Source organism: Sminthopsis crassicaudata, chromosome 1, assembly GCF_048593235.1.
Source record: "Sminthopsis crassicaudata isolate SCR6 chromosome 1, ASM4859323v1, whole genome shotgun sequence".
NCBI lineage: Eukaryota > Metazoa > Chordata > Mammalia > Dasyuromorphia > Dasyuridae > Sminthopsis > Sminthopsis crassicaudata.
Genome location: NC_133617.1, coordinates 226005748 through 226020289, shown reverse-complemented (window position 1 = coordinate 226020289; position 14542 = coordinate 226005748). Strand labels below are relative to the sequence as shown.

General features: G+C 32.7%; 1 protein-coding gene across 6 annotated transcripts in view; it reads right to left on the bottom strand.

The window, feature by feature from the left end:
• L3MBTL4 (L3MBTL histone methyl-lysine binding protein 4) overlaps nt 1-14542 on the bottom strand; it is a 506551-nt gene that overhangs the window by 137845 nt on the left and 354164 nt on the right. For all 6 annotated transcript variants that reach the window (XM_074275355.1, XM_074275337.1, XM_074275383.1 and 3 more), the window contains exon 16: nt 9562-9632. In XM_074275355.1, the coding sequence (XP_074131456.1) occupies nt 9562-9632 (71 nt within the window). The remainder of the gene's footprint in view (nt 1-9561; nt 9633-14542) is intronic.

Genomic DNA, 14542 nt, shown 5'->3' with positions numbered 1-14542 from the left:
CATAAGAGTCATTGAGGAAAAACAAAAAAAAATCCAAGAAAGACAAGATTATGAAAAAAAAATAACCAAATAAAAAAGGAGACAGAATCTTAAAGAAGAAAATAACTCTTTGAAAATGAGAACTGAGCAAGGGGAAGCCAATGAAGGTATAAGAAACCAAGAAATAACTAAATAGAATATAAAAATGAAAAAAATAGAACAGAATGGAAACATAAGAAAAACAACAGATCTATAGAACAGATCAAGAAGAGAAAATAGAAGAATAATTGAACTACCTGAAAGCTATGATCAAAAAAGGAATCTTGACACTATGATGCAAGAAATAATCCAAGAAAATGGCCCTGTAGTGATAGAACATGAGGGGAAAGTAGAAATAAAAAAAATTATCAATCACCATCTTAATGAGATCCTTTGTGGAAAACACATAGGAACGTTATTGCCAAATTCAAAATTCCCAGATCAAAGAAAAACAATAAAAAATAATTTAAATATGCAGGAATGAAAATTAGAATTGCACAAGACATATCAGTAGCCATAATAAAAGACTACAGGTCCTGGAATCATATATAATGGCAATCAAGAGAAAAAGATTTGAAGCCAAAAATATCATATTCAGCAAAATTATCCATAACATCAAATGAGAAAAAAAAATGAATATTCAATGAACTTGCAGATTTTTAGGACTTCCTCTCAACCAAACTTGAACTCAATAGAAAATTTAACATATGAGAACCAATATCAAAAATCAATTTGAAGAAACTTAATATGGACAAATTGTTTATGTTTTTACAATGAAATGTATACCATATGTTTAAGACTGACCTCAGCAATTGGGTAGCTCAAAAGAAAGACTGGGAAAAAACTGAGTATGATCTGACTCTAAAAAGCAAAACCACTTAGGAAAAAGTAGAAATAGTAATGATGCTATACAAATGAAGTTCAGAGACAAAATAGACACAGAGGCATTAGAGAGAGGAAAGGGGCTTGTAGTTATGAAAACCTGCCTACATTGGGAATGGGTTAAAATAGGCAACACTACATATATACCATGAAAGGTATAGCATCTTTCAAAATCTATAAAGAAATAAGGGGAATGGATAAATGGAGGGGGAAGCAAAGAGAGAGGGAAGAAGACAAGGGAAGGATCCATGCATGGAAGGAGGTTAAGTAATAACTAGGCACATCAAAGAGCAGGATTAAAGCAGAAGAGTTAGCAGGAATAGGAAAGAAGAGAAATACAGGAATACCACAACAAAGATCAGGACTAGAATTTACTATGAAAAAAAATACAGCTAGTAATCACTGACCTTAGATAAAGCAAAGCTAAAAGATTTAATCAATAAAGAAATCTATATTATATATCAGCCACACTAATATTGTGTTAGATGCATGTTTACATATGTATACATTTGCTTGAGTATATGTGTATGTGTGTGTGTGTGTGTATATATATATATATATATATATATATGCATGCTGTTTTATATACACATATATAGATATATGTATACGTGTATGGGTCTGTGAGTGGGTATAAATGTATATGTTTGTGTGTGTGTATGTGTATGTGTGTTTATCTGTGCTTAACTACAACAGTCTGCTTGGGGAAGTGAGGAGGGGAAAGGGGGAAAAGAATAAAGTAAAAAAGATACCCAGCAGAAAACAAAAGAACAATCTACAAAGAAAACAAAGATGGATACTTATGAATATAATTTCTTCTCCTATTATATATCCTTTCATGATCCAGTAATTTATTGTTAGATATATTTTGAATCCTCCTTGATGTTTTGCTGGGCATATGATGATGTTCTGCTTTGTTTTATTTTCCTTTTCTGTCTTTCTTTTTTCTATTTTTTAAAAACAGAAAAGAAGAAAGTTCTTAATATCTGGATTAATCTCTGAAGAAGATAAAAGGCTTTCTTCATGAGGGTAGTATTAGGAATAGATTAAATTTGTATTTACCATATAAATTACAATGCCATACTTATCACTGTACATCAATTATGTGCTTTTAAAGTACTTCATTATTTTATAATAACCACTGAAATTTTTCTGTTAACATTCAGATTAAGCATTATATATTGCTAGACTAGTTTTTTTAATTTTCTTTCCTTAATGTTAGAGAAAATTTAATTGCAGATGTCATCAAAGTACTTCTATGGCCTTCCATTTTGCTTTTTAATTCTATCTATCCCAATATTTGAGGAGCTACCTTCTAAATTACATTTTTAGGTGTAACAATCAATCCAAATCTTTACATGACAAAGACTTCCAAGACCTGAAAAGTTGCTTTTTCATTCATGGGTAATTAATTTGAAAACCTCTCCAAATGTCTTGTCCCTCACTTCCCATTAAAAAGTAAATTCCTTGACAAGAGAAGTTTTAATTCACTGTCTTTATATCTCTACTTCATTACAAAGTACCCAGTCCATTGTAGGTACTTAAGAAAAACTGGTTTATTGACTGACTAAATCAAGAATAGTATTCTGTAGAGAATACATCTCTGCAGATACTTAGGCCCTTGGAAAATACAACCTTTTAAGTTTGTAACCCTGGCTACCTCTGAAAATTCTTCAAGATACCTTATAACATAAGCCAATCATTTTGCTAAGTGATATCATCCTAAGTATTGTGACAAAATGGCAGTAAAGCATGGAATATCATAATCTCAGAAGAAGTGGAATTATAATAAATAAAAGGGACAAAGGAAAACCTTATGGTTGGTATTGGTACATTTATGGCATTTTACTAATGTCTTATGAGTTAGAAGTGGTATAAATTCAATCCCCTCATTCTTTAAATTACCTCATGCTGCCCATGTATTGTAATACTTAGATATTGAATGTAACCCATCCAATTCCAATCACTTTGTGGAGAAAGAAAACTCTTCAAATGCTGGGATTCTTTTATTTTTCTATTTGTATCCCATGTGACTTGCACATAGAGGGCATGTATTAAATCTGGGATGAACTGAATTATATGGCTAGAAAAGGAAGTGAGACAGTAATAGAGAGAGAATGGAGTATTTTCCAAAAGGAGGGCGTGCAGCACTTTAGGTATCTTTGATGTAGAATTTGAAGAAAAACACAATGTTCAGTATTTGTATTCAGTAATTTATTGATTTATTTTGCTTGATTATACATAAAAATACTTTTTAAAAAAAACCTGAATCTATTTTACCCAGGCTGGAAGTACAAGTAGCCACTCAAAGGTTTGATCCCATTCCTGATTGAGTCAGAAGCTTTGACAAATTCCATGCCAAGATGGTTTGTTTTGCCTCTCAGGCATCTTGTTGGCTCTTTTTTTTTTAGGGAGCCTCCCTACGGGTGCCAGAATTAGGATGGGATTAATCACCTTATCCATCCCACAGCTCAAAACTTCTGAGCTCATGAGATGCAACTCCACCAGCCTTCTGAGTAGCAGAGATTGAAGGTATAGGTGACCAGACTGATTATCCATATTTGTTACAAGGAATGGTTACCATTGAGTGTGTGTGTGCGTGTGTGGGGGTAATGATTGTTAATGGAAGGAAAGAAAGAATAGAGAAAGAAGGGAGGAAGGAAGAAAAGAAAAGGTTAAAGGAGTTTAAAAGTTTCATTATATCATTTTATGTTCAAAAGATCATGATTTTACATAAAACTTTTTTTGCTGATTTTGCTGTTCTTTTGGTACTGGAATGTTTATGTTGGTTGATGATTGTTCACTTCATATTTCCTTAATGAAAAACTCCAATATTCCACTGACTATAATCTTTTATCATTCCATCTCTCTGTGTACTTCAAATCTCCTAAATCTATTCTTTGCTCTCACGAGTCTTCCAATTCCTCAATATTTTCTCCTGGAATTACTTTACTTATTTCACTTTCCTCCCTTTCCAATCTCAATACTATAGTTAGCCAATTCCTTATCCTCTTATCCTATCATTCCCTGCCAAATCCAGCTCTAGATTATTCCCACCTCTATGTTAATCCCTACCCATGTGCTGCTGAATGGAGCTGGAATGCTGAATAGGTATATTATAAATCCATGTGATACAACTTCAAGTGGGACCTCACTGCAGCAATCCTCTTCTCAATGGATTCTTTATTTTTCTTCCTCAGAAACTGTTCCAAACCTTCACTTCCCAAGTCTATCATTCCCTTTCTCCATCTCTTCTTTCTATTTCTCTTCTGATGACTCACAAATCTACAGATATTTCCATAATTATGTATCTGGCCCTGTTCTTTGTCCTGAGCTTTTGTGCTATACCACTCGCCTCACCCTCAATGCTTCAACCTAAAACTAAACTGGTTCCCATCTCCCTGACACTATTAAGGTCTTCCAGGACAGACCATCTCTCTCTATTGGCTTCTGTCCCTCCCACAAGTGATATTTTCCCTCCACTCCCCACCTTTTTCTCCTGGATCATGCTATACTCCTAATGTGTAAATGTCATGAACTAATAAAGGAAAAAATAGATTTTAAAAATTGCCTATTGGATATTAAAAACTTCAGGGTACAGAGATGTCTCAAACATATATCCAATACATAGCTTACCATTGCCCCCACCAATCCAGCTGTCCTCTTTATATTCTCTTTTTATATAGTTTCTGGACAAAGAAAGATAAATATGCACATGTATGGATATGTATACATATATATATATACATATATACACACACAAAAATATGCACAAATATATTTCTATATCTGTGTGTATATATCTATATATATACAAATATATATATATATACATTTCTGTATACACACGCATATATTCATAATCACCTCCATTAGACCTAAGTTCCTTCAGAGTACAGATTCTTTCACATAATTTTTTGTCCCTAGTATTTAGCACATTGTGCACAATGTCAAATTAAAAAGAGAAATGACAACAATAATAAAATATAATATAGTAAATAATAAAAAGACAATGATGATAATTCATACTTATAAAATTAGACATATACTCATAAAATTAGAACCCTTATAGAAGGGTTTTTTGTTTCAGGGAGGAGAGTCTTCAATATAAATTAATCAAAACCATTCATGACAAAACATTTAATTAATAGCAAGAAATAAAATTTTTGATATTTCTTTTTATAGTCACCTCCAATATTCTTCAAATGTAAATTTGAATATTATTCCACCAGAATCCCATATTCTTAAAATAACAGAAGCTCCAAAATTATAGACATTATTTTCTTTCTCCTAAACCCCATCTTCTGTGCTTTTTTGAAAGTTAGTTTTCATGACTGTTTGATGGTATACTTAAGAAGCTATGGCAGTAAATTAACAATCAAATGACTCAGTGATAATTAGTTTGGCAGTTCATATGATATATAATCTATATTTTAACACCACTATCCCTAGACACTCATACACACAAATACAAATCATCTCCAGACTATATTCTCAAATAAATTACCTTATTTGTACGTTATTCATATAAAGAGAGATGAACTTATTAAAATACATTTATGAAGTAGCTAGAACTGAAAAGCTAACTATTATATGGTTAACATATATTATATATATTAAATTATATATTATATAAATAACTAACAATGGAAAGAGTGATAAAACCTGTTTCCTGTTACTGGTACTAAGGAGCTAAGTAACCTGTACTATCAATGTTGCCATTACTGAAAGAGTGGGAGAGGATTTCTAGTTGAGCAGAACCTCAAAGATTCATGAATATACCTGGACTTTTTTTTTTTTTTTACCCATAGTCAATTTGTGTTCTAAGTATTATATATCAATTCATTTTAAAGCAGTTTTTGGACAAATCTAGGAAACTGAATGGAGAATATAATAAAATTTCAACAATATCCTAAATAATTTTTTATGTGGTGATTTCCTCCAATGTAACTAGTATATGAATGATATAATGCGATCCCTAAATAAGATACTGAAATCCTTCCATTTCTTTTTTTTTTTTCAATTGATTGTTTATGGACTGTGATGTGTTATTTATCTTTTGCATTTCTTTTTTTTATTTAATACTTTTATTTTTTCCCAGTTACAGGTAAAGCAATGTTTTTTACAACAGTTTGAAACTTTTAAATTCCAGTTTTTTTTTTCTTTCTTCCCCATTCTAGACCCATTGGGAAGCCACAAGTGTAGCTATGTAAAACATTTCCATAAAAGTCACATTACAAAAGAAAACATAGATCTCTCCTCACTTCCAAAAAAGCCTTCAAGAAAAAAAAAATGATGAGGGAATGGGAGTGTGGTTCAATCTCCATTTATTAACAATCAATTCTTTCTCTGGGTATAGACAGCATTTTTCATCAAAATTCCCTAAGAGTAGGCTTAGATCAATGTATTATTGATAATAGTAAAATCATCCACAGCTGACCATCCCACAACATTGCTATTACTTTGTATACAGTACATTTCACTTTGCTTGAGTTTATCCTTCCCATTCTTTTGGCAAAGAAAATAATAAACAACTGTCATGAGCATCCTTTCAGTTGATGTGTGGCTATCAGGTCTTGCCTATATGTTTACCTTAGATAAACCTCTCAATTACTTTAGATATTACCTTCTGGCAGGGGGAATAGGTAGCACTTCTTTATTTTTTAATTTCAAATTACTTCCATCCATTTTGCTATCAAAACTCCCTTCTGAAAACCTGGCTTTGTTAATTAATTCCTTACAATCCTGAACTTAATTAAAATTTTCGTGCATCCAAAGCTATTTATATACATTACTGTGAGAAAAGAAAGAGCACTGATTCTGATTTTCTTAGAACCCATACTTGGCTGAAAACCTGGTGGCATTTCAGCAATTTTTTTATAATACCTGTCAAGTCCAGTTACTATAGTGAATAAATTGCTTTTGGAATAAAAAACTTGTAATTCAAAATTTTTTAAATGCCTAAGATGAAAAAAGGTGAAAAGTATTTCCAAGAAAAAGAATAAACAGACATTAAATTTTCTACCCACTTTGAGAGAAAATAATTAAAAAAAATTTTTTTTTACAGCAAAGATCTTGGTTTTTAACACATGACTGTGACCTTAAGCAAGTTTTTTTTTTTTTAAATCTCTCAGGCTTCTAGGTAATTTCTTGAATTATAAAGTGCAAAAAAGATACTGACTGTTCATTCAGGAATTTGCTAATTCAAGAAAAATAAGACTTCCTTTTTTTAAAAATCCAACTCCCCCAAAATAAAAGCAAAACAAAATAAACAAAAACTCCACCTCATTATAAAAACTTATATTCAGAAAAAAGAGACATAAATCATGTCCTTCTTCACAAATGAATACAAGGGAGGAGTAGTATTCTAAGAATTAAGGAAGGAATATTATAGGATGTCATCTGTGAGGGGAAAGGGAAAAGTTGTAAAAAATGAAATTAAGTTGAACAAAAAGGCATTTTAGACAGACAAAAGAAAGGCTGGCTAGCATGATATATACTAGGAATACAATGCTAAATTACTTCCATTCCTGGATTCCATTAGCCTCTACTTTATGTAGATCTGAGCCAGGAGAATAATACATTTAATGCTGGAAGAAACCTTAGACACCATTAAGTCCAATCCTTTTATTTGAAAAGATGAGGAACCCAAAGAGGTAATGAGACCTGCCCAAGCTCACATAAGTATTAGAAAGCAAAACCATGATGTGAACCCAAGGTCCCCTGATATCAAACCCAATGTTCTCATGAACCCATCAAAGGAACCCATAAAATCACTTATAATTTTTAGCAGAGAGCTATGAAGCCAGGATCTTAAAATATTCAAACTAAAGAAAATAGTAAATGCCTGGAGAAAAGGAAAAAAAAAAAAAAACATATGGCCAAGAATTTTTTTAAGGGATGAAGAGAACAAGTATGTACTGAATAATTAAAATAGATTTCATTTTTCACATTATGCAAATATATTTTTCTATTTATACGGATTATCCTCATTACTACATTTACTATGTGAATTGTAAAAAAGAGCTGGGCATTTGTGCGCATGTGGCCACGTGTTTGCGTGTTTTAACAAAAACATGTAATTACTCTGTTGAGATGTTCCAAACCTTGTGGAAAACTGATTTGGAACATTTTTTTAAAATTCCCTTATATTGTTTTCAGAAATGGTACTTTTTAAAAATAAGGGCTCTAAGGTTTTAGTAAGAGATCTTGCTCCTTTTTTTTAAAAATAGTTCCTTTTAAAAATAAGGTTTCACTCTCCACTCAGCTATCTATACAAGTTATTGTGTTTTAGAGAGAGAAGTATGTGTGTGTGTGTAACAGAGCCACAGCATTTATTTCATCAGCCCTCCATTTTTTTCTTTGTGGCTGGGATGCAATCAAGAGTTGTTCCCTAAACCACAAGCTGTGCTTCTCTTCCTACTGTGATGAGCAGAAATAGGCTAGCAGGCTTGCAGGAATCCCAGCCCTCTTGTTCAATGTCCGCCAAATACTCTTTTCTTTTTCTCCTCCAAAAGGTCTAATGGGTATTGCCTTCCTGAAAGGGAAATGCTGAACCACACAGCTGTGTTAATTTCAATGCACTCTGGGCTAAGCCAGCAGAAAACTTTGCATCTCATTTTCATCTACAGTAGCAAAGAAAGGTGTCCTGGGGAGCTCCAGGAGATACAAATGGGGGAGAAATCCACTTCAGCCAGAGGGACAAAAGTCCTGATTAATTAACGATGCTACAGAAATGGCTTTAAGTGACCAGCATGGTGGAGTGATCTGAGTGCTAGATGTGGAATGGGAAAAAGCCTCGCTAGGATTCCCTTGACTAAAGCTTCTTTACTTTAAAAGTTGGACAAATAATTGAGTCTCTGTAAATATCAATTTCTTCTCTAAAATGAAGATAACAATGCTTATTGTACTTACTTCACAGTGTTGTTGTGAGGCTCAGTTGAGTAACACACAAGTGCTTTGCAGTCCCTACTATTGAAATATTGACTATATTTTTCCATCATTTTTAAAAATTAAAACTATGAGATGTTAAGCTGATATAAAGAATGATACACAAAAATAGATCTTTATTGAGCCCTGATTGGAAAGAGAATTCAACAAAAATTTTCTTCTGAATATGCCCATAAATACATCCTCCACCACTTAAGAATTTTTTAAGGCAAGTATATTCTTATCTTTCTTATTTAGCAAAATAGTATCTTTAGCACAGTTAAGGTGCCTCAGAAATCACCTTATAGGTGAGCCTATAATGTACCTATGCTTTAGTCCTAATCTATTCTAATAATATCAGAGATATTTTGGTTATAATGGCCTACGTGTAGAAGGCAAAGGTAGATCTCATCATGGTTCTGTTCATAATAAAGTATATGGTTTGAAAATCTTATTTATGTGAACAACTATAAAACAATAGCAGAATTATGGTTGAAAGGGGCCTTAGAGCTCATCTAAAAACTAAAAACCAATACCCTTATTTTATTGATGATGAAACTAAAACTCTAACAGGGCTTGCTTACTAAGAAAATGAAATGGAACTCAAAGCTACTTCTTATTCCCAGTCTAATGGCTCTTTCCACCACAGAGCTCAGTAAGACAATTGAACAAAACAAAACAAACAAAAACTCCAAGAAATTCCCCACAAAAAAGCACTTTTTTTGTTTTTACCTCTGAACAAATTATCCAAGTCAATATCTTCTTTTCCTTTGATTTTCAGACACTTTGCCTGCTGTACAAGTCTGGGCAAAGAACAGAAATAAAATCTAGGTTCATTATCCTGTGAGGTGGGAATAAATCATGGTAGCAGCATGAATCTAAATAAACACCACAGGGTAAACAGTAGTGAATTAGAAGATCATTTGCCGCATTAATTTTTTTGTTGTTGTTGAATTTTTTTTCCAGGCCAAATAAAAACATATTATTCAGGGACTAGGCTGAAATGTAAAATGTAAATGTAAAAGGTAAAAGTCACTTAAAATTTGGGAACTCTTTAGAACCTAAAAGAGATGTGTGGGTAAGAACCAATTGCTACTTATGATTTTAGAATCAGTTGCTAAAACGATGATTATAAATATAACTTTAGAACAACTAGAAAATGGGGGCTTTAGTTAAGTTCCTGAATTATAGGGAATCCATGACTTTTGTGCTTTGCAGAATCTTGTAGAGTCTAATTTTGCAACTCTTTGATCATGGGATATTATTACACTTGACTTAGAATACTTTACAAGATGTAAAGTATAAGGAAAAATATACAAGACAGTTAAATGTGCAGCATTGTTTCTATATAGGCAGGAAGCTGACCCATTTTAATTGATTTGCATAATTCATTTATTTAACAAAATCATAAATTTATTTTCCTTATGTTATAACACTTGGAAACTATTTACTTAATACCCCTCCCCACTACTGTCTCATTTTTATTCTCAGAAAATCATAGAATCTTGAAGATGGGTCCTTAGAGGCTACCTAGTCTAACTCAAACCTTACCAAATTTCCAACAAATGGTCATCTAGCCACTGCTTCAACTTACCACCTCCAGAAGCAGTAGATAATATTTCTGGAAAGCTCTTACTAATTAGGAAGATTTTTTTTTCTAAAATAACTCTCTTTTGTATCTTCCACCCAATGTTCCTGGCTTATTCTATAGAGTTCTTTTTTTTCCATATGATAGCCCTCCAAGTATTTGAACATAGATACCATGATTCCCTTCACATTTTTTCCCCAGGCTAAGCACCTCCATTTCCTTCACCATTCCTCATATAATCTCAAATCACCATCCTTTTGGAGACTTCAGTATATATATAAATATATATATATATATATATATATATATATATATATATATATATATATATATATATATATATATATATATATATATATATATATATATATACACATACATACACACACATACACTTATATATACATATATACACACACACACACATATATATATATGTATATATATATATATATATCCTTCCTAAAATGAGGCAGACATAATTATAACTTATTTATTATTGCAACCAAATAATGATAAATACGGTGTTAGAACAACTATGAATTTGGAACTGGAGTTAAGTTGCTGAATGTGAGGGAATTCATTAACTTTCATTAATGTGTTCCAAATAAAATCTGACCAGGGCAAAGTACAGGGGACACATCACCTCCCAAGCCCTCAAGACAACATTTTGTGGTTATATAATTAAGGTTATTTAAGTTTTATAAAGGAGAAAAACTGAGGAATAGGTGAGATTAAAACACTCACTGTAAGGTGATGACATGAACAATTAAGGCATTACACATAACTATGGATAAGTTCTATATGCACATGTAATGTATTTAAAAACATTAAAAAGCCTGTATGCTAGAGAATAAAATCTATGGGTTTAGTATCTATTATAAACATTTTTCTTTGAACATAAGATATTGAAAATATAATTTTGGCACCCTCACAATTGGGCAGCCTGTGTACTTATTACAAATTGAATATAATCCTAAAACATCAAGCATATTATATGTATTTACTGTAATGCAGGATAAAAACATAAGAATGCTAAAACTGAAAGGCAGTTATAATTAGTATTTTATAAGAAAAAGGACAGCGTAGCATATTTTAAAAGATCTGAAATCAGTAGAGACCTGCATATGGAATCCACCTCTGACACTTGATAGCAAGATGACAATGAGCAAATCACTTAACTTTTCTGATCTGTAGTTTCCTCATCCATAAAAATGGAGATGGTAATAACTACCCATGCCTCCTATCTCAAAGAGTTGTAATGAGGATCAAGAAAGAAGCTGATATGATAGCCCTCATGGTCCTATAATTTACTATCTCTGTGACCTCACATAAATCACTTAACCTTCCTGAACCCCACGTTCCCGAGCTATAAAATGAAGGGTTTATATTAAATGGTCTCTAAAGTTCCTTACAGCCCTTAATCTATTTTAAGTGATCTCTGCCCATGTGTCTGTTTGTCCATCTATCATATATAAGCTATCATATTTTAGAAATAAATTTTCAATATTAAGAAATGAAAATGTAATTTTTTGTTACAAGGAACAGTTCTCTAGAAGGAAGGAAGGAAAGGAAGGAAAGGAAGGAAAGGAAGGAAAGGAAGGAAAGGAAGGAAAGGAAGGAAGGAAGGAAGGAAGGAAGGAAGGAAGGAAGGAAGGAAGGAAGGAAGGAAGGAAGGAAGGAAGGAAGGAAGGAAGGAAGGAAGGAAGGAAGGAAGGAAGGAAGGAAGGAAGGAAGGAAGGAAGGAAGGAAGGAAGGAAGGAAGGAAAGGAAGGGAGGAAGGGAGGAAGAGAGGAAGGAAAGAAGGAAAGGAAGGAAGGAAAGGGATACAGAAAGAAATCTCAGTGATGTAAAACTAAAAGATAGAAATAAAAATCTATTAAAATAAGTGAAGACTAAACTCTTCATACCTGTAAACTATGAATAAGAGCCAAGTTCCTCAATTTACTCTATATGAATAAAAAGACTCCTGAATAAAATAAATGAGAGAGGAAGAAGAAAAAAGAGAGCATTCAAAGAGCCTCAAAAGAAAATAGTTTCTTAGATAAGGAAAAAGAAATAAGTCAATAAACAGCAGGGGTGAGGGAGGGAGAGTGAAATAACTGCCTCCAACATGATGAACATATACTATGGATTTAAAAAAAAAAATTTACAAGCAAAGACAGCATAAGGGGGGGCAGGGCATAACAGATTAACTCCACAATGGCCCAAGAAATGGTAACTTTGAATAATAGATGGAATCAATGAGAAATCAGTTTCTCAGGCTGGGAAGGATGATTTCCAACAGAAGCAAAAAATGCAGCAAAGCAAGAACACAGGATGATAGGAGGAAGGGAGGCATCTTAAAAGTAAAAATGTCAGAGTAGAAGACAGGCTGGAGAATTTATCTAAAAAAAAATCAGAAGATTACTTGGAAAAATATGATGAAAAATAATTTAACTATGACATTTTCAAGAAACTGCTCAAAAAAGTCTTAATGAGATTAGGAGACATGGTGAAAATCTATTGGATTCACGAGGTATCCTTGAAGACAAACATTAAATGCAACTTATTTGGGTAAAGTGTTATTGAATTCTAAAGCTACATAGGCAAAAAGAAGCACTCTAACCAGTGGCTAAGGAGAAACCCTCACCTATTTAGATATTCAAATTCAAATTTCACTGGATTGTTATCTATTGTGATGAGAGAGAAAAAGACTATTATGTGATAATAAAATGAGTTGGAGACGTTATGACTTGGAGTTATTTCAAAGAAAGAACAGAGTAGGGAAAATATCATGAATATCTTTCAGAGTAAACAAAAATTCAATGGAATTTATAATTTTCTGTAATATCAAGTAATGAGGGAGGAGGGAAATTGGTGTATGCATCATTGAAATTCATTACATATACTTCTATAGACTGTAGCATTTGTAATTAATTTAACTAGATAATGTTTAATATATGTAATAAGTGAGATGTAGAATGTGCTGTGTACTAAAAGGATCAGAAACATACTTAGTACTTCTCACATATATTTAACCATATTTACCATATTCAAAAATTTAACATGGGAAATAAGAAATGAGTAATCTTAAAAAAGGAACACTCCTGTCTAGAGCTGGTGAGAAGAAAGTGATACTTTTAAACCAAAAAAAAAACCAAACTATAGAATTAATGAAGACAATCAAGTCATTGGGATTAGAACCATATTTCATGGAATTATACTCACTTGCAATAAAAAGTAGGAATTTAAGGAAAGTGTTTTTGTTCTTTGTTTTTTTTTTTGTTTTGTTTTGTTTTTTGTTTGCTTGTTTTGTTTTGTTGAGGCAATTGGGGTTAAGTGATTTGACCAGGGTCCCAAAGCTGGGAAGTGCTAAGTGAGACCAAATTTGAACTCAGGTCCTCCTGCCTTCAGGGCTAGTGCTCCACCTAGCTGCCCCTAAGGAAAGTGTTAAATGCTTAAAGAAAAATTTAGTGATAACTGAATTGATCTAGAAAATTGGATTGGAGTTTTAAAAGTATGTTAGGGATGAATGCCTGGTTATTTCTGTAAAAAGAAAAAAAAAATTAGAATGATGCTGAAGACTAGGTCTGGCATCTCACATCTATAATCCCTAATCCAGGAAGGCAAAGCTGGCTGAGGGCCGAACTGAGATGTTCTAAGATAAGGAGGGCCAAATTGACCTCACTAAGTATGGCCCCAATATAGGAAACCTCAAAAGAAGGTGCTGTTAGATTGCCTAAGAAAGGACATTTTGGTTCATCTTAAAAAAGACAGGTCAAATCTTCTCAACTGATCAGCAGTGGGGCTGGCCTGTGACTTTCACCCTGAGAAACCAAGTCTTTAAAAAAAAAAATTCAACTAACAAAAATTTGAGTTGATGGCTGTAGGTGGGTTCTATCCTCTGCAAGAAGCTGAGTTGACACAAAATTGAGAGGCAATTATTCTAGAATTTAGAAAATCTAAGTTCAAATTTGGCTTCAGACTCTTTCCTAGGTAGGGTAACTTTGGCCAAGTCCCTTAGGTTGTCTGCCTCAGTTTCTAATTGATAAAGTGAGAATAATGTTAGAGCCTATCTCCCACAGCTGGCACAAGGATCAAATAAGATATTTGTAAAGCATTTTTCATAGTTCCTGGTATTAT